Source organism: Schistocerca gregaria, chromosome 10 (assembly GCF_023897955.1).
Source record: "Schistocerca gregaria isolate iqSchGreg1 chromosome 10, iqSchGreg1.2, whole genome shotgun sequence".
Classification (NCBI taxonomy): domain Eukaryota; kingdom Metazoa; phylum Arthropoda; class Insecta; order Orthoptera; family Acrididae; genus Schistocerca; species Schistocerca gregaria.
In genome coordinates, this window is record NC_064929.1 from 183,322,348 (window position 1) to 183,343,665 (window position 21,318).

The window sequence follows — 21,318 nt, forward strand, 5'->3', positions numbered from 1 at the left end:
CAAATTTCGGAGTTTGTCAGATATTTTCTGCATATTTTAGTATAACAGACCCATCATCTCTATTGGTTCATTACAAATAATTTAATTATTATTTATTCCAGTTGTCACCTCAGCTAACTTCATTTCTATGGAAATACCTTCATAACAGTGAGACAGCCTGTAATATGCAATCACTAAATAACGCACAAATGCAACTTATCACTGAACTCTTCATCACTAAACCATTCTGTACCGCTGCATATCACTGTCAATGATCAGTTAACTGCCATAGCAGTATAACGAGACAGAAATGTGCAGTACCAAATTTAAGCTTGAGAAGCAAAATTAAAGTGAGCACCACTGCTTTCAAAAACAAGTACTGTTTAGAGAATTGAACATACCATTAACAATTTAACTGCTGAGAAATGTTTTCAGAACAATATAGATACAAAGATATTAGGGGCAAGAAATGAAAACATAATACAGTTACTTTGTAATGAGCCACTGGAGACAACTGGGCCCTTTTACCAAAATGCTCAGAATGTACTTTTAAGCAACCTCCAAAATTTTGTCAGGTGAATTTGGTTTACCTCATGTGGACCAATTCTCTCATTGCAAACTCTTCCACAATGCCCCCCCCCCCCCCTCCCCCCAAAAAAGCATAGTTCCCTTAGCAAATCCATATCATCATGTTTAGTGTCGCCAAAAGAAGATGTTAGTCTTGTACACATGTCATCAACTGGATCTGATTCTAAATTTTGTATATTATAGATCCTCTATAACTGTCACAAGAACAAGGCAGAATTGTCATCAGCAGACATCACAAAATCACCATGCACAGTGCAACCTAGGTGTTGCAACTAGAATTAATTTTAAGGGAAGTTTTCTGTAACACTTCTGTATTTTCAAATACTAACCTACAGCAGCATTGTTAAAATTTAAAACTTTTTTCCACTATCAGTGATCTAATTGTGTGTTAGTGAAGCCAATTAAATTTGTGAAGCTTTTCTCCTTTATACACTACTCACCAGGGACTGCTAGTAAAGCTCAACCATTCTGGCAGCACATTATCATTCTAAAGTGTCAATTAAGACAACAATAAGACACCTGAGGTTGACTGTGTGAATGCATGAATGGCATTGCACTAATAACACTTAAAACTTCCAGACTAGCAGGACGTGGTCGATGTTAAAACTTTTTTCTAACATTTCCTCTCTGACTGAGGGAGACACCTACAGAGGTAAAATGTCTAACTGCAGTTAACAGTTTTACCTATGAAGGTGTCTCCAGTTGAAGAGGAAACATTAGGAGAAAGTTTTATACATCAACCATGGCCTAATAGCACAAAAGTTTTAAGTGATGTCAGTACCAGCTGTGAAAGCTTACACTGTATGAGCATCACACTAATATTGTTACTAAATAGTGACAAAATGAAAATTACATTTAATTTATTGTGATTTATTATTAAGTTAAATAAATGTTATGTGCCTAGGACCACCCGTCAGGTAGACCGTTCGCCGGGTGCAAGTCTTTCGATTTGACACCACTTCGGCGACTTGTGTGTCGATGGGGACGAAATGATGATGATTCAGACAACATGACACCCAGTCCCTGAGTGGAGAAAATCTCCGACCTAGCTGGGAGTCGAACCCGATCCCTTAGGATTGGTATTCTGTCGTGCTGACCGCTCAGCTACTGGGGGCAGACATTATTAAGTTGAAGTCCTCTCAGATTCATTCATTTCCCTTATTTTTAAAATTAAAAATAAAAATATGCCACCAGGATAGTGGCACACATCAGCATGCTGATTCCGAGTTGTATCTGTCCAGAGGATTAATGGTGAGGGCTGGTGTGCTGACAAGACTGGATGTGATTTTTATGTGGTTTCCCATATTTGATTAGGTGAATACTGGGCTGGTAGCCAATTTTCGATTAGAAATGAAAACAAAAAAGGAATTGTGTTTATCGTGTACAGTTCTATGCGCTGGGCTCAGCTACTTCACCTATCTACAAAACGATATTGTAAAAGTCTCTTCGCAATGCCTCCTCATCATTCTATAGGCAGCTACTGTTTTTGCCCCAAGCCATTCGTACTTCACAGCCGAAAGCTGTCAACACTGCTGCCAGGTGTCAGTGATTTCCTTAAGCTGACTTGACTGTAGCAGTGACTTCATAGTAAAGAATTCATGTACGGTGTGGCAGTTTCTGAGCACTTATGGTGTCATATGTCTTGCACTGTGTGTCTTATAGTGATAAATTTGAATAGGTACATTCAGTGATATATGCGGATACTTTCTGAGAGGTCTATTGCACGTGGAGTTGCAGCACAGAAGTAATAGTTTTAAAGTCACGCATGATGTGGCAGCTTTTCATGCATTTCATTATTTATGATGTCGTATCTCCTTCACCATGTTGGGTGGGTTGTTCTTACAACCGCCCCCCCCCCCCCCCCCCCCAGTGACTGTTGCTCGACAGTAAGGGATATGTGTACCAAGTTTGGTTGAAATCAGGTCAGTGGGTTAGGAAGACATGTGGAAAATACACAAATCCATTTTTATAATATATGTGGATACAATATCTGACCAGAAGTATGCAGACACTCCTATGTGGAACTGACCATGAGAGATGGACCTGCCACTATTAAAATGATCTGGAAATACCGTTTCATCAGTCAAGAACCAGTAGCAGCAGTCTGTTAGGTGAGCTCGGTGACTTCGAACGGAGACTGATCATTAGGTGTCTGCTGGGTAACAATCCATCAGGGACGTTTCGAGCACTCTAAAGCTGGTCAAGTCGACTGCCGGTCATCAAATCAAATCAAATCAAATTTTATTATCACGTAACATGCCTTATACAATCAAGGATTGCGACATAGGTGACTTGTCAGTTTTTATACTACATACAGACTAATAAACTTAATTTTAGGTTATAATACATGTGTTGCTATACAGGTATTTTACACATTTGTCATAATAAAGTATTTTACACATTTGTCATAATACATATTGTGGTGATCTATACAATTATTTTTACATGGTTATCATTCAAGAATTCTTCTACCGTATAGTAGCATTTATTTTTTAGATATGTTTCCAAGTCTCCTTCAGTATATTTTAGAGGTGGGTCACATTTCCCCTTCCAGATAGTATTTGTAAATTTCATGCCCATATAATGTGGAGTTTTTTCATATAGTGTTAGTCTATGGGTAGGTAACATGTAACTTGCTCTATGCCTGGTCTCATACTGATGCAAGATGTGACTGTGAAGCAAAAATGCGAAGGAACAACCACAGCTAGTCCAAAACCAGGCAGGGCTCGTGTGCTGACAGACGGGGCCATCAAGCATTTCGGAGGACGGTCGTAAAAGAAATCGCACGCACTCAGTGGAAGGAATCACTTGTGAGTTCCAAAGTGCTACCACGAGTCCAGGTGGCGTAATGACTGTGGGTAGAGAGTTCATAGGAATGGAGTACAATGTTCGGGCAGGTCCTCTTACACCACACATTTCTGGAATCAGTGCTATGCAGCGCTTGAGGTGATGTAAAGAGTGACGTCACTGGGCAGTAGGTACCTAGAAACGAGTGATTCGAGTGTAGTGCAGAGGAGGTGGTGTTACAGTACGTAAGTGCTTTTTGTGGTTAGTGTGTGTTCTCCTTATAGCTATTAACCAAACTCTAAATGCGGAAGGATATTAACTTATTTTAAAGCATTGTGTACTACACACAGTAGGGAAACAGTTCAGAGATTGTGATCGTTTGTATCAACGTGATCACACTCACTGTCCTAAAGCAACGTTTGTTGACAAAAACATTCCTGAAGTGGACTGGCCTGCCAGAGTCCCAACCTGACCCAATGGAACACCTTTGGAATGAGATAGAAAGTCGACTTGGCTCCAGACCCTAGCGTCACCAACTTCTCTGCTTTTGGCTCTTTAGGAGGAATGAGCTGCCATTCCTCCACAGACAATGAGACACCTCACTGAATTCGTCTCCAGAATATTTCAAGCCATCTTTTCTAGGCAAAGGGTGGACACAGCTCACATCAATTTTCACTAATAGGCGCACAGGTACTTTTAACTTGGTAGTTGTATTCTGTGTAATCAAATTTGGTATTTTTATTACGTTCAATGATGTATCCTCAAAAATAATTTATTCAGTTTTTTCACCTATAAGGGCCGGTCTTTTTTTTCCCACAACGTATAATGTAGAGAAAGGAATCACTGTTCGTATCCTATTAACACTCGAGGCCACGATAGCTTGCTATTGGTGCGTGAAGTAGGAATGCTTTGTGGCATGTCTAACCAAAGGGGACCTCTCCCGTTCGCTTTACTGCGCACTTTAAGGTGCGCGTAAATGAGTAGCGCATGCCTTACCTCGCTCAACGTCAGGGTGACGTCATCATCCCTGAGACGCGCGATCATCATGGACGCCACGGCCAGGATGAAGTCGCCCGCCATTGCCACCTATAACAGAAAATTTACCAGAAATTTAAAGTAATGCAGACTGGAAACTGTTTTGCAAATGTATTGTGCACGGTAGGAAATAGTGACTAGATGGTAGGCACCACCTACTTAGCAACGACTTATCTTGGTGCTCCCTTAAAAGTAGACTGACACCTGCAACAATCATTAATGACTCATGAAAAATTGCGAGTTTAGAAAGACAATCATTGGAGTACCACACCACAGAGTTATATGGAATGACATTATTACTACTAACAACAGCACGTAAAACTGATGCTTCCGTCCTGGAAGAAAATTATAGGAAACCGTGGAGTAGAAGCTTGGATAAGAAAAATACAGATTTAGAAATGCGTTTGTATACAGATAACTGTGTTTAACAGTCCCCTATATATTCAATTTTTTTGTGTTTAACGGTTTGTGACAGAGTTAAATAGCATACATTGAGGTAAAAATTACCGTCTCCTAAATAATTTAGTCTTTGCGATAGAAATTTTATACTGTTCTACAAAGGCAAACATTAAATTACACTATGAAAAATATACAAAAGCCACAGAAGTCTACCGTGGAAATGAGAAAAGTGTGTAATTTACACCGCTGTTATTAATTGTTTATATTGATGAAATAACTGAGGAATGGAAAATATAATTACCCCAAGTAAAAAACTGGCAAAACATAGAGTGCGAACATTATTATTTGTAGACGATCAGGAACTGATAGCTAAAAAGTGTGGTCGATTGACTAACATCTCTGAAGAAACCTGTTGTGGTTGTGGTCTTCAGTCCTGAGACTGGTTTGATGCAGCTCTCCATGCTACTCTATCCTGTGCAAGCCTCTTCTACTGCAACCTACATCCTTCTGAATCTGCTTAGTGTACTCATTTCATGGTCTCCCTCTACGATTTTAACGCTCCACGTTTCCCTTCAATACTAAAACGGCCTCAGAACGCGTCCTACCAACTGATCCCTTTAGTCAAGTTGTGCCACAAATTCCCTTTTTTCCCAATTCTGTTCAGTACCTCATTAGTTACCTGGTCTACCTATCTAATCTTCAGCACTCTTCTGTAGCACCACATTTCATAAGCTTCTATTATCTTCTTGTTTAAACTATTTATCATCCATGTTTAACTTCTATACATGGCTACAGCCCGTACAAATACTTTCAAAAATGATTTTCCATGCTCGATGTTAACAAATTTCTCTTCTTCAGAAACGCTTTCATTGCCATAACCAGTTTACGTTTTACATCCTCGCTATTTCGATCATCATCAGTTATTTTGCTTCCCAAATAGCAGAAGTAGTGATCTACTATTATAAGTATCTCGTTTCCTAATCATATATATGCTGAGTTACAGGATTTTAATTCGAAAATTACTGTAAAATTTAATTTCTGCAGCTTCGTTATCACAAAATTTCCCACGGACGTGCCCGCGCCACAAGAGCAGCCGAAGGCTCTATAAATCCCAAATACGGTCCTGAGCGCGGGGAGTTCGAGTGATAGTGCAGGATCTCAGCTCGGTGCCTTCTTCCTCTCTCTCTCTCTCTCTCTCTCTCTCTCTCTCTGTGTGTGTGTGTGTGTGTGTGTGTGTGTGTGTGTGCGAGAGAAAGGGAGAGAGAGGACGGGGGGACTCCAAACACGCGCTAGTGCTCGCGTCGCTCCCGTGCGATGGCGAATGGAGGCGCCGTGAAAAATCTGTAAATAAATCGTAATTCCCCACCGGCACACGTGGCGCGGACATCCGCCTCGGCAGAGAGAGTGTGTGCTCTGTGTTTAGTGGATTGGATGGTCCGCCTATTGACTCAGGTGCCGCAAGGCGCGCCTTCCACGTTCCACGGGACCAGAATTACCGACTGACCGCCTGGCTCATTACGCTGGCTCCGTCAGACGTTGGAGGCGCGGCGTTTGCCTTCGTGGTGGACTTCCATCTCTTACGTGGCCGACATACGTCCCCTGTCTGTTCGAACCGCAACGTTCCTTATCAAGTATCCTCTCTTTTCGCGTCGCTGCTCGTGAATCGTGGGCTGCGGGAAAACTAGAAAATAAGAAAATCAGAGCATTTGAGATGTGGTGTTATACTAGGATGTTGAAAATTAGGTGGACTGATAAGATACGAAACGAGGTTTTCCGCAGAATCAGCGAGAAGATAAGCATACGGAAAACACCGAAAAAAAAGAGGAACAGGATAACCTAACGTGTTTAGACATCAATGGAGAATGAACCTTGTATAATGCCAGCCATTCGTGGTTGCGAAACTTCAACAAATGTCGACCGATGATTGCGGGACAAAACAAAAGCCGGCCGCGGTGTCCGAGCGGCTCTAGACGCTTCAGTCCGCAACCCCGCGACTGCTACGGTCGCAGGTTCGAATCCTGCCTCGGGCATGGATGTGTGTGATGTCCTTACGTTAGTTAACTTTAAGTAATTCTAAGTTCTAGGGGACTGATGACCTCAGATGTTAAGTCCCATAGTGCTCAGAGCCATTTGAACCATTTTTTTGAACAAAACAAAAGAGAAAACACACCAACAAGTGATCACAAAAGAGTCAACAATTTTGGATCAAACAGCAACTTCCGTGGTGCCTGAGCGAGTTGTAGAGAATAAAAGTCGTAGGAAGAAAAAGTGGAGCCTGCCGGGGTGGCCGAGCGGTTCTAGGCGCTACATTCGGGGACCCCGCGACCGCTACGGTCACAGGTTCGAATCCTGCCTCGGGCATGGATGTGTGTGATGTCCTTAAGTTAGTTAGATTTACGTAGTTCTAATTTCTAGGGGGCTGATGACCCCAGAAGTTAAGTCCCATAGTGCTCAGCCAAACTAGGCAGAAGAATGTTTTGCAGTTTAAAATCTGCCTTGTCATTATATAAGGAAGCTACTAATTTCTCGTCTCTCCTTCCTCTGCCGTTCGCTTTCCTCAGAGGAGGGCCAGACACTGTGCAGTACACGTGCAGCAGCGGCTGACCCTGGAGCCGGGCGACACGTGCTGAGGCCGCTGTTTGCTGGCCACGCCGCTGTTTGCCCTGGCCACAGGTGCCCCGGCCAGGGGGGCTCGACCGGAATGTTGTCGCCAGCAGCCGTGAAATGCACGCATCAGTCCCTGCTTCTAGTTGCCGATCTCAAGACGAAACGGTACTGGATTGAGGAGGTAACGAAAAGTTTCCCAAATCATGAGAAGCGAACCTCGTTCAGCGGACAAAAAAAAAAAAAAAAAAAAAAAAAAACGCTAGGAAACACACACAGACCCACCATATAATGTAACTTTTCCAAACCACGTAATTACCACCCATTACGACGCTGAAGTTCGAAATTTAGCTGAAGTTTTGTCTCAAGTACGATAGTGTTGAGGATCAGTGGACAAAGTTCAAAACCATCGTACAATATGCATTAGATGAGTATGTGCCAAGCAAGATCGTAAGAGATGGAAAAGAGCCACCTTGGTACAACAACCGAGTTAGAAAACTGCTGCGGAAGCAAAGGGAACATCACAGCAAACGTAAATATAGCCAAAGCCTCGCAGACAAACAAAAATTACGCGAAGCGAAATGTAGAGTGAGGAGGGCTATGCGAGAGGCGTTCAATGAATTCGAAAATAAAGTTCTAGTTGCTGACTTGGCAGAAAATCCTAAGAAATTTTGGTCTTATGTCAAAGGGGTAGGTGGATCAAAACAAAATGTCCAGACACTCTGTGACCAATATGGTACTGAAACAGAGGATGACAGACTAAAGGCCGAAAAACTAAATGTCTTGTTCCAAAGCTGTTTCACAGAGGAAGACTGCACTGCAGTTCCTTCTCTAAGATTGTCGCACAGATGACAAAATGGTAGATATCGAAATAGACGACAGAGGGATAGAGAAACAATTAAAATCGCTCAAAAGAGGAAAGGTCGCTGGACCCGATGGGATACCAGTTCGATTTTACACAGAGTACGCGAAGAAACTTGCCCCCCTTCTTGCAGCGGCATACCGTAGCTTTCTAGAAGAGCGTAGCGTTCCAAAGGATTGAAAAAGGGCACAGGTCATCCCCGTTTTCAAGAAGGGACGTCGATCAGTTGTAGAATTTTGGAACAAGTATTATGTTCGAATATAATTACTTTTCTGGAGACTAGAAATCTATTCTGTAGGAATCAGCACTGGTTTCGAAAAAGACGATCATGTGAAACCCAGCTCGCGCTATTCGTCCACGAGACTCAGAGGGCCATAGACACGGGTCCACAGGTAGATGCCCTGTTTCTTGACCTCCGCAAGGCGTTCAATACAGTTCCCCACAGTCGTTTAATGAACAAAGCAAGAGCATATGGACTATCAGACCAATTGTGTGACTGAATTGAAGAATTCCTAGATAACAGAACGCAGCATGTCATTCTCAATGGAGAGAAGTCTTCCGAATTAAGAGTGATTTCAGGTGTGCCGCAGGGGAGTGTCGTAGGACCGTTGCTATTCACAATATTCATAAATGACCTTGTGGATAACATCGGAAGTTCACTGAGACTTTTTACGGATGATGCTGTGGTATATCGAGAGGTAGTAACAATGGAAAATTGTACTGAAATGCAGGAGGATCTGCAGCGAATTGACGCATGGTGCAGGGAATGGCAATTGAATCTCAATGTAGACAAGTGTAATGTGCTGCGAATACATAAAATGAAAGATCCCTTATCATTAAGCTACAATATAGCAGGTCAGCACTTGGAAGCAGTTAATTCCATACATTATCTGGGAGTACGCATTAGGAATGATTTCAAATGGAATGATGATGTAAAGTTGATCGTCGGTAAAGCAGGTGCCAGACTGAGATTCATTGGAAGAATCCTAAGGAAATGCAATCCGCAAACAAAGGAAGTAGTTTACAGTACACTTGTTCGCCCACTGCTTGAATACTGCTCACCAGTGTTGACAGAAGAAATAGAGAAGATCCAACGGAGAGCAGCGCGCTTCGTTACAGAATCATTTAATAATCGTGAAAGCGTTACGGAGATGATAGATAAACTCCAGTGGAAGACTCTGCAGGAGAGACGCTCAGTAGCTCGGTACGGGCTTTTGTTGAAGTTTCGAGAACATACCTTGACAGAGGAGTTAAGCAGTATATTGCTCCCTCCTACGTATATCTCGCGAAGAGACCATGAGGATAGAATCAGAGAGATTAGAGCCCATACAGAGCAAAAATGATCCTATAACGAAGCGCGCTGCCTTCCGTTGGATCTTCTCTATCTCTTCTATCAACACACTGCTGAGCAGTATTCAAGCACAGGCGTATTGTAACCTACTTCCTTTGTTTTCGGATTGCATTTCCTTAGGATTCTTCCAATGAATCTCAGTCTGGCATCTGCTTTACCGACGATCAACTTTATATCATCATTCCATTTTAAATCACTCCTAATGCGTACTCCCAGATAACTTATGGAATTAACTGGTTCCAGTTGCTGACCTGCTATATTGTAGCTAAATGATAAGGGATCTTTCATTTTATGTATTCGCAGCACATTACACTTGTCTACATTGAGATTCAATTGCCATTCCGTGCACCATGCGTCAATTCGCTGCAGATCCTCCTGCATTCCTGTACAATTTTCCATTGTTACAACCTCTCGATATACCACAGCATCATCCGCAAAAAGCCTCAGTGAACTGCCGATGTCATCCACAAGGTCTTTTATGTATATTGTGAAAATACATTTCGACACGTGGAATGCCGAACTGTGAACTAGATGTAACGAGCGCCAAACACTGTATGTATGCATGGAGGCGGGGAGTATTGTATTGTCAGCAGAGCAGCAGTAACAGCAGGTCAGGAGTTGTAACGTGGACTAGTCACTGAACATCACTTGAGACAAACCCCTCAGGGACATTTCAACGCTTCTAAAGCTGCCCAAGTCGACTGTTTGTGACGTGATGGTGGAGCGGAAACAAGAAGCAACAACCACAGCGAAATCAAGAAGAAGCAGACCTCATGTATTAGAGGACAGCGGCAGTCGGCGCGGTGTGACTGTAAAAAAATCGCACGATATCAGCGGAAGGAATACTTCGCGAGTTCCAAAATGCTGTCAGAGTTTCAGTCAGCACAGTGACTGCGCACAAGGAGTTAAAGAGAATGGGGTACGAAGGCGAGCAACCCCTCGTAACCCACACATTTCTGTAGTCAGTGCAAAGAGACGTTTGAAGTGGTGTAAAGAGCAAGGATGACTGGAAACGAGTGATCTGGGTGCCAATAGAGGGCGTTACGATATGGAAGTGTTTTCCAGGGTCTCCTTAATGTGCATAAGAATACGCTAAATGCGAAAATATAAGAACACATTTCACAGCAATGTGCACTGCGTACAGTGGAGAAACAGTTCGGAGGCGATGATTATATCAGCATGAGTACGCACCCTCTCGAAGCAGCACCTGTGAGGTAACCGTTTGTGAACAGTGACATTCCTGAAATGGAATGACCTGCCCAGAGGCCCTACATGAATGAAATTTACCACCTTTGGGATAGAACGCCGATTTCGCTTGAGACTCCATCATTCAGGATCACTGTCTTCTCTGGTTTCGACTCTTGAGGAACTGTGGGCTGCCATTCCTGCACATGCATTCAGACACGTGACTGAAAAGTTACCCCAACAGAATTCGAGCCGTGATAAAGGCGAAGGATGGATACATTCCTTACCAGCGTACACTAAATGGTTACCGGATAGTTTTGACCAGATAGCGTAATTATTCTTTAAAAAAAGATGTGACTTCCAAGCAGGGGAAGCGTTGGGAGTGGGTATGTCTATTGTGCGCTACGTTGTAGAAGGGCGTGCTCTTTGAGAATGAATCCCAGTTTAGCATTCAAAGAGGTATCGGGCGTAGCCTGACAAGGAAAAAAGTGGGCGTCTGTTTGCATCCGCAAAAATAAGTGAAAGGGTACCTGTGTACGAGACGTCGTCTGCATGCCGGGTGGAACATATTAACAGAGTTGCGCGTCATAATTCTGTTCTCGCAACTGAAGAAGTCTCCGCTAACGTAACACGTACAGCTACGTCACTGAAGGATTTATTCGGACCACTGAGCATAGAAGGCCGTGTTCACCAGTCTGCAACACAAGCGGCCTCACCCGTGCCAAGAGACGCTTGTATCTGTAACGGCACGAGCAGTGGCCCTACATCTTTTCTCCTCTCGAATTCTTGAAGAGCGAGAATGTTCGCAGCAACCGAACAGACAGATATAAAGTACAGTTTGCAAACGTAGTCGCCTCAGAACGCTTACGAGTCTGCTGAGAGGTTCAAATGGTTCAAATGGCTCTGAGCACTATGGGACTTAACATCTGTGGTCATCAGTCCCCTACAACTTAGAACTACTTAAACCTAACTAACCTAAGGACATCACACACATCCATGCCCGAGGCAGGATTCGAACCTGCGACCGTAGCAGTCGCGCGGTTCCGGACTGAGCGCCTGAACCGCTAGACCACCGCGGCCGGCCTGCTGAGAGGTGCCTGACGCAATGCACAAGAGGCAACGTACCTGTCTGGCTATGTGTGTGACATGTTACGTTTATTGTGTTTGTACAGAAAGTAGGAGTATACTGCTCATCCCGTTGTCCATCCATTGTGGATTATCACTTGTCTCCGTGCAGTGTTTCGTAGCAAGGCTATGGACCCTCCTTAAGACTGTTTTGTAAGAGTAGCGGTGAAGAACACTAAACTGGGCTCGCAGATAAACGCTTGCTACTTACTAAACGACCAGTGCGTCACGTGATTTGCGCCGCTCGCCGATAAACGTGCGATTTCAATGCGGTAGCTGTGCTCGACAGTGTGTCTGTCTGCTGTTGCGCGACTGGAGACACGCCATTGGAAGCTGTTGCATTGGGTTACATTAGAGGAGTACCATTGTGTAGACTCATCGATACTGCCGTACGGCTCGTGTCGTGACAGTCACCGTGTAGCCGTGTTTTCCTAGAAGCAGATATTCTGCGCCGCGTTGGACGTACCTGTTATGCGCCCGGCGTGTTGCTTCGTGCCCTCAAATAGTTCAAATGGCTCTAAGCACTGTGGGTACTGATGACCTGAGATGTTAAGTCCCTAGACTTAGAACTACTTAAACCTAACTAACCTAAGGACATCACACACATCCATGCCCGAGACAGGATTCGAACCTGCGACCGTAGAGAGAGAGAGAGAGAGAGAGAGAGAGAGAGAGAGAGAGAGAGAGAGAGCTACTACGGTGGGATGAGATTGCTAGAATCCGTGGAAAATGAAGGGAACACTTCTTCAAATGTTATATCTCACACTGAAAATTTGGAAAATTGCAGTAACGTATGAGCGGAATCCAATAATGGTCTCTGTAGCAACGCTGACGATAACTAATCAACTGAGTTTTGAACCACTTTCCCCAGAATCTCAGCAAACTTCGGAACCACCTCTTTAAGCCACAAGCCAATGTCGTCCGACCAAAAAAACAGAAAGCATAAAACTCCACATTTAAAACTGTCTGGAAGAGCTGGCGAAACCACCATCACTAAAAGATGAAACAGGCACGTCCTTCAAAACCAAAACGATTCTACGTCGGTTGTGATCAAAACAGGGGCCAACAATACTGGTATTAGTCATCATTTGCCGACTGTTTATCTAACATCGGCAAACCTCAATGTTTTTATTTCTCCTCCATGGATTTTAACTGCTACTCCAAATTTTTCTTTTGTTTCTTTTACTGCTTGCACAATATATAGATTGAATAATATCGGGGACAGGCTACAACCCTGTCTCACTCCCTTCCCAACCACTGCTTCCCTTTCATGTCCCTCGACTCTTATAACTGCCATCTGGTTTCTGTACAAATTGTAAATAGCCTTTCGCTCCCTGTATTTGACCACTGCCACCTTTAGAATTTGAAAGAGTGTATTCCAGTCTACATTGTCAAAAGCTTTCTCTAAGTCTACAAATGCTAGAAACGCAGGATGGCCTTTCCTTAATCTATCTTCTAAGATAAGTCGTAGGGTCAGTATTGCCTCACACCTGTCAACGCCTGCTTTCTTTGGGATTGGAATTATTATATTCTTGTTGAAGTCTGAGGGTATTTCGCCTGTCTCACCCATTTTGCTCACCAGATGATACGTTTTGTCAAAGCTGGGTTTCCCAAAGCTATCAGTAGTTCTAAAGCAATGTTGTCTACTTCCGGTGCCTTGTTTCGACTTTCAATGTAGATGTCCGCATATTGTTTCTAGATTTCACAAAGGCCTACGACAGTATACACCGTCAGATACTCCTAAATATACATAATGAGGGAATTTGAAATATCTTCAAAGCTAATCAGAGTAGTTAAAATGTGTGCTGCCTAAACTTTAAGTCGTATAAAGACACCTGTGGAAGACAATGAAAATTTAAAGATGTACTCTGGACTGAGACAAGGTAATGCCATTTCACGTATTTTATTCAGCCCTGTCTTAGGGAGGATCGACAGAGAAGTTACTAATATTAATCAACAAGGGATCCAAATGCTGAGCGTGAACATTACTAGAGTAGCCCACGCATATAATGTAGCATAAATACGTAGTTCCAAAGTTGAATTAACAAGAATGATACAAAGCTGTCACAAAATCGTTGAGAAGACAGGATTATGTGGTTATGATAAAAAGACTGAATATCTGGTCATAAGTAAGAAAATCTGAAGTGCCGCACCTTTGCCTGTAGATGGAATCACTTTCAAGGCAGTTGGACGCTTCTTAGGGAGTCTTTCCAGTAACAACAATAGAGCAGATACAGAAGTAGATGCCTGTCTAGCAAAAGCGAAAGAAACACTTATTAGTTTTATCAGAATCTTAAAGAAAAGATCACTTCTACTAACTTCAAAATGATGTGTCTCAACCGACTGTCATGGCAGTAACTTTACAGCATGTGAAGCATTAATATTTAGAAAGAAATATGAAGAAAAACTATTAATATTTGAGGAAAATACTGAGTAAAATTTTTTGACCTATGTATGTGGAAAATACCGAGAAATCAAGGATAAGAAAAAAAGTAACGAATTGAGAGAGCTATACAAAATCCTTAACATCGATGAAGTGCTAAAGAAGAGAAGGTTGAACTGGGCAGGCTATATAGCAAGGACGACGGAGAATGGAATACATAGAATATCATTCTGCGGGGAAACTGGACGGACGAGAGGAAGAAGAAGACACGGAATTAGTTGGCGAGATAACATCCCGCAGGATACAGCTAGGATGAACATCAACATAGAATGGATAAACAGTGCACTCGACAGAAAGAAATGGAAGAGGCTCGCAGATCATGCGTATGGTGGCACATGTAAAGTAGAAGTGTGCAAACGACAGACGCACATTGTACACACCCATCCAGGATGACGGTTTAAAATTACGAGGACATGGCCAAGGTGGGAAGTGGAATGTATTTTAATCAATTAACTTCCGACGTTGAGAGATGACGCCCCCGTCGTTACTTTCTGCGCATCAGGAAGTCTTTTGGATATTCACGATTTTAGAATTCTACACACGGCACAGTCAATTGACATTTGACGTCATCGGCCCATTCGCAACCTGGATGGCGGCAGCTGAGTTATAGCCAGGCATGCCGTACACAGCTACCGCGGGGAACCCACTCTGAGCAGAAAGCCGCTCTTGTGAAGAGTCTGCGAGTGTGAAGCAAGCCGCGCAGTTGCGGCAAGCAGTGTGTTGGGATTGGCCAATGGGGCCAGCGGTCACACAGAGGTCACAGACGGCTCTCCTGTGTCTCTCGTGAAGCCACAAGGGGGAACCACTATGTGCCGGATACTATCAGCTTCCGATAGTCGACGTGGAAAGCGTGCCGACCCACACCACACTTCAGCTGCTACTTAGACATGCGACCGATCGATATTCTAGTAATGGTTGGAATTACACTAGACATTGAAAAAAATGGAGCCAGTCATGCAAACAAAAAAAAAGAAGAAAGAACTGGCAAGTGCCTATCTTCAGAACCTCACTCTGTGGACGGGATCGCTAGTTCGAATTCTGATGGAAGAAAATATGTCAGTATCTATATCTATACTGACAGTAATTTGGAAAAACTGCTCTAGCCAGACAAACGAAATTGAGAGTAGTGAAATCTCTCCAGATTTCCTTTATGAAGCTAAAATGCGGACAATTACTGAAGGAGAATGTAAAAGGATTTATGCTTTCGAGATGTGGTCATACAGGAGGTTGCTAAGAATATCACGGGTGGATAAACGAACCAACAAAGCAATGCTTCAAGAACTCAGGCTGAAGAAGAGATTGTCCAGTGTTTCCAGAATGAGATATTCACTTTGCAGCGGAGTGTGCGCAGATATGAAACTTCCTGGCAGATTAAAACTGTGTGCCGGACCGAGACTCGAACTCGGGACCTTTGCCTTTCGCGGGCAAGTTTGGAAGGTAGGAGACGAGGTACTGGCAGAAGTAAAGCTGTGAGGACGGGGCGTGAGTCGTGCTTGGGTAGCTCAGTTGGCAGAGCACTTGCCCGCGAAAGGCAAAGGTGTCGAGTTCGAGTCTCGGTCCGGCACACAGTTTTAATCTGACAGGAAGTTTCATGTCCAGTGTTTGTTTCCGGCGAATCTTGCAGTTCTTTAGTTACGTAGTTCCACGACATGAGGATAACTTGGAAAAGATGGTTATCCAAGACAAGGGCGAAGGAAAAGAGTGCAGGGAAGACCACCGAGATGATGGATGGACTAGGAAAAAGAGGAGACAAGCCAAACATGAAGCCAGCTACTCCGAGATGTAGAAGACTGGGAAAAATGGAAATAGACTGTTGAGAGGATTGTGTGATGGGTCACCAATTTTCATAAGACGGAGCACTAATACTGATGATGATGATGAGCCTTGTAGGCTCTATCTGTGGAGGCTAATGCCGAGCGCTACCTTCTCTACCGCGTACCCGATCCGCACATGAGCTTCGTACCTAATTACCTCGTCGTCGACGGGCCTTACATCCTCAATATTTAGTGTGCTCGTAGCGGCACACGGTTCCTTATAGGGCTGTGCACAAATTAAAATTCCAAATCCCTCCACAGAGATTCACGGGGTGATCCGTCCGTCGGATGAGGATGTTAAACTTTTGCTTCTATGCCCTGTTACATCGTCTCCCTTCTACCACCATCAACTCCTACAACACTTCTTACAGCTACCTCCACTGAACTGTTACCCGTAAAACACCTTACACTCAAGTTCGAAGTGGATGAAAAAAGAAGGAAGTGGTCATCACAAACGGAGCGCAAGATCGGATCAAGTGAGGATGGGGAGAGAAACAGACCGTGCCATTGCAAAGGAACCATAGCGGCATTTGCCTAAAATGATTTAGGGAAATCACGGAAAACTTAAATCTGGATGACCGAATGGCGATTTGAACCGTTGCGTTCGCGAATGCGAGTACTTTGTGCTGACGACTGCGTATCCTCGCTCGGTCCCAAGGTGGGGTAGTATTGCAAAGTTTGTAATAGACCGATAGTCGCAGGACAGAGGTTCATTTAGCAACGCAAGAGCATCACACGAATGCTCGTGCAATTGCTCTGGCAGACGCTACAAGAGAGGCGTCATTCATCATTAAGAGATTTACTGCTAAATTTTAGAGTGTGTGCGTTTCGAGAAGAGTCGAGCATATTACATCCTCCCCATACACTCCGTGAAATGGCCACGAAGAGAAAAACTATAGGATTTTGTGTATGTCATTCCTCTTAAGCATTATTCGGAAACTGATCAGAGAGGTGAGGATACGGGAAAGGAGGGTGTTGGCGAGTGCACCCCCCGCCACACACCTAAGTGTAGCAGCAGGTTCCGTAGCGTGCTGACGCTAGCCAGATGTGAGGCCACTTTCCCCGCTGGCTCCGTTCCAGACGCTGGACGAGGCCCAACCCACAAACCCACAGCGAGGAGACGGCACAGGTGCGAGACTGTTTACACTGCGGCCTCGACCCTACTCAGCAATTCCCAGTTCTTTTTAGGGATGTGCACACTTTCACACTTCATCTTCCTTTCATTTTTTTTCATTTACTCTATTTACTAAATACAAACTTTTTTTTACTGAGTCGGCACCTCTATGGAAGACGTTTATTTCGGTTTACAAACATGTTTTCGTGTCCTTGGTTCAGGACATTGGCATTCTGAGTAAACACTGCCTCATCGTCTGCCTAGGAATCTTCTTGCTCAACGCTTGGGCGGATTCCACCGTGTCTGGGTGTTATACTTGGAATATAACATATACGTTGGCAGACGGATCCTGTCGAATGGCGTACAACAAGAACACTTGACAAGCAGAATCAAACTAACCTAACATGGGCGATACTACGCCGACGTTATTACCAAGTGCGTCCAAACTAGACCAACGTGTTGTTATTCTTTTCTTGTCTGCCGAAGGACAAACACCACTGGAGAATGAGGCATGCGTATGGGGCACTATCTCTGCCGATAACCACCGTTTTGGAATGGTGTGCTGCTTCTTCATAATAACTCAGATCCCATATCGCATATATCGTAATGCAGATTTTTTTCTCTCTCTTTGAAACATAAGTCTTCTGATTGGTTTGATGCGGCCCGCTGCGAATTCATCTCCTTGCCAGCCGCTTGCAATCTACGCTGGATGTATTCCACTCTGTCTTCCTCTACAGTTTCTGCGCTCAACGGCTCCCCCTAGTACGATGCAGGTCATTCTCTGACGTCTTAACATATTTTCTCCTTGTCAGTGTTTTCCACAAACTCCTCTCCTCTCCGATTCGGCGCACAACCTCCTCATTCCTTACCTTATCAGTCCACGCCAACGCTCGGGCACCCGCCCTTCAGCCCCGACATCTCCACGGTTATCATGCCCTCGGTTCCTTCAAAAGGGCCTTGAAGGGTCGACGATTCGTGTCGAGCAAGAATGTGTAGCGCCCTCTTGCAGACTTCACGCAGCAGGACACGGTCTTTTACCAAATGGTATCTTCAACCTAGTGCGCAGGTGTGATGATTGCCTCAGTACCACATTGGCATACTGACTCTGGACTGCAAGCCTTCGAAAGCAAATCTTTGATCGCCCTTTATACATACACTACCGGGTGATCAAAAAGTCAGTATAAATTTTAAAACTGAATAAATCACAGAATAATGTAGATAGAGAGGTACAAATTGACACGCATGCTTGGAATGACATGGGGTTTTATTAGAACCAAAAAAAAAAAAAAAAAAAACATAAAAGTTCAAAAAGTGTCCGACAGATGGCGCTTCATCGGATCAGAATAGCAATAATTAGCATAACAAAATAAGAGAAAGCAAAGATAATGTTCTTTACAGGAAATGCTCAATATGTGCACCATAATTCCTCAACAATAGCTATAGTCGAGGAATAATGTTGTGAACAGCAATGTAAAGCAAGTCCGGAGTTATGGTGAGGCATTGGCGTCGGATGTTGCCTTTCAGCATCCCTAGAGATGTCGGTCGTTGCAACTTCAGTAACCCCAAAGCCAATAATCGCACGGACTGAGGTCTGGGGACCTGGGAGGCCAAGCATGACGAAAGTGGCGGCTGAGCACACGATCATGACCAAACGACGCGCGCAAGAGATCTTTCACGCGTCTAGCAATACTTTTTTTTTTTTGTTCTAATAAAACCCCATGTCATTCCAAGCATGTGTGTCAATTTTTACCCCTCTATCAATATTACTCCGTGGTTAATTAAGTTTTCAAATTTATAATGACTTTGTGATCAGTTGGTACCTGAAAAAAATGGAAGCACCGAAAAAGGGAGTAGGAAACGAAATGAAGTTTTACGGATTGGGTAGGGATTTGATATTATTTCATTGATTACAAAATTGAGTAAATTTACAAATAACTAGGCACTTTAAGCTCACTTATCAAGTACGGTGTTGCACCCCCGACTGCCCAGGATCCATTCACTTATTCGGCTCGAGACGGTGTGTAAGCCGTTGTATTGTCTCTTGAGGCAAGCTGGCCCACTAACGGTGTAACTGGTCTTTGATATCCTGCATACTGGGACTGTGACGGAGCTGATGTATGACCTGGTCCCACACGTGTTCTATCGGAGGCAGATCTGGGGATGTTGCTGGGCGAAGGAATTCCTCAACATCACGGAGACAGTTCTTGGACACGTGCTACGTGTGGACGAGCATTGTCCTGCTGGAAAATGCCACCACGATACTGTCACATGAGAAGTTACTCGTGAGAAGCAGGACGTGCATGGTGTACCTTTGTGCCGTCAAAGTTCTCTCTGGCACCACCAACCGTCACCTGAAGTCGTAATGGATGACTCCCCAAACCAAGAACCCAGGAGTAACACCGAAGATCCTCCCCAAAATATTGGAAGAATGGAATCTCTCCCCGAGTCGCCGCCACGCTCCCCGGCAATGGTCACACGAGGTAGTGCAAAACCGAGATTCGTCGCTAAAAACCACGCACTCCTTAATCGATTTAAGAAAACCTAAGAATTTCTGTCTGCAAGGAATGAACTTCCTTCCTCTTCTGGCCTTCCTTCCAATTTCCTTGGTTTGGATTTATATATTAAACTCGCTTGTTCGTTTTTATTATTACCTTCACGCTTTCCTTCATCGGTAGCCGATCATTATGTCAGCGGAACTGGCCATATAGTATTGCAATACGACGAATTTTGTGTCGAACTGATTAGCTGTGGCGCTTTTGGTACTGCTGCGACTCCTCTTACGAAAATCACGCTGACCAATGCAAATGCTTCACGGAGGAAGACACTAGAGGCTTGCTGCAGTTGTGCTATAGGACAATAGCATTAACTTCAATGTTTGCACGATTTTCTTTTTTACAAAATTGGAATTCCTATTCATAGTTCCTTTACATATTTAACGGTTTTTTTAAAGAAATTTCAACCATTCATTTTACACAATCATGAGTTCGGCTTGTAGCCGTTCTCAAATACATGTTGAAAAGTTAAAATATGACTTGTCTGTGACATGAAATCGCCGAAAAAACGTATTTCTGGTCTTCTAGCCCAGTTACCGTATTACAGGATACGAATGACCTATAAATGGATGCCTCGACTGTCTAACTTCTCCATACAGCTTTGTACTACCATCCACCTCACGCGGTGTGTCCTGTGCCCAAGCACCTGAACCGTGAAGGATTTGATGAATGCCACCGCGGAAGCGCTGGACATGGCCAGGTTCTGGTCCACAAAAAAACAAAAAACTACTTGTCCCTGCTTATATATCTGTATCCTTTTATACTCTTTTTGTATTTGTTATATACCTGATATGTATGTGTTAATTATTCTGATTTTATGTACGATGCTCCTGACATGATTAAATAAATTGTGCAAGTAACACAGCCGAGAAGACAAATCCGTGACAGAAGTGCAATACTCAATGCAAGCTTGAAAGCGAATAATAAAGTGGGCGTTACTTTTGCCAACAGCGAGTGCGAAGAGTGAATCAAACAAGTTTGTTTCCAAACAAGACACATAGCGCATATCGTCAGTATTTCCGCTGTTTTACACGTATTTTCGGTGTAATACAGATGCGAAGAAGAAACTGGAGGGGGGAGGGGGTTAGAATTCTGACTAAAGGCAATTGCTCTCTAACGAGCCACCTGTGACCACAGGTTTCTTTTAACAAAATACTCAAATATCCCTGATCACCCTCCGAATGTGTGTCAGTTGCGTTGGATTTCACCCTATGTATCTTGTACAGTACCGGTATAACTTTTTTGGGGTACGTCCCAAATTACTTGTACATTTAACTATTTCGCGTCTTTAAGAATGAAGTTTTCTGCCTTCTAGAAAACCCGCCTCCGTAGCTGTGGTCGCTGACGCACACTTATGTGGTGGAATGGTAAGCCGGCTTGAATACTGGTGGTGGATCAAATTTTCACTGCCAGAAATTAGGCCGGCAATGAGGAGGCATAAAATTTGTGATCACCAGCTTTTGCCTCAAAGTCCTGGATA

The 21,318-nt window shown here is 43.7% G+C and overlaps 1 protein-coding gene across 2 annotated transcripts in view; it reads right to left on the reverse strand.

Annotated features, from left to right (window-relative positions):
* LOC126293308 (all trans-polyprenyl-diphosphate synthase PDSS1-like) overlaps positions 1-21,318 on the reverse strand; it is a 719,678-nt gene that overhangs the window by 15,115 nt on the left and 683,245 nt on the right. For both annotated transcript variants that reach the window (XM_049986449.1, XM_049986450.1), the window contains one exon: positions 4,351-4,440. In XM_049986449.1, coding sequence (XP_049842406.1) covers positions 4,351-4,440 — 90 coding nt within the window. The remainder of the gene's footprint in view (positions 1-4,350; positions 4,441-21,318) is intronic.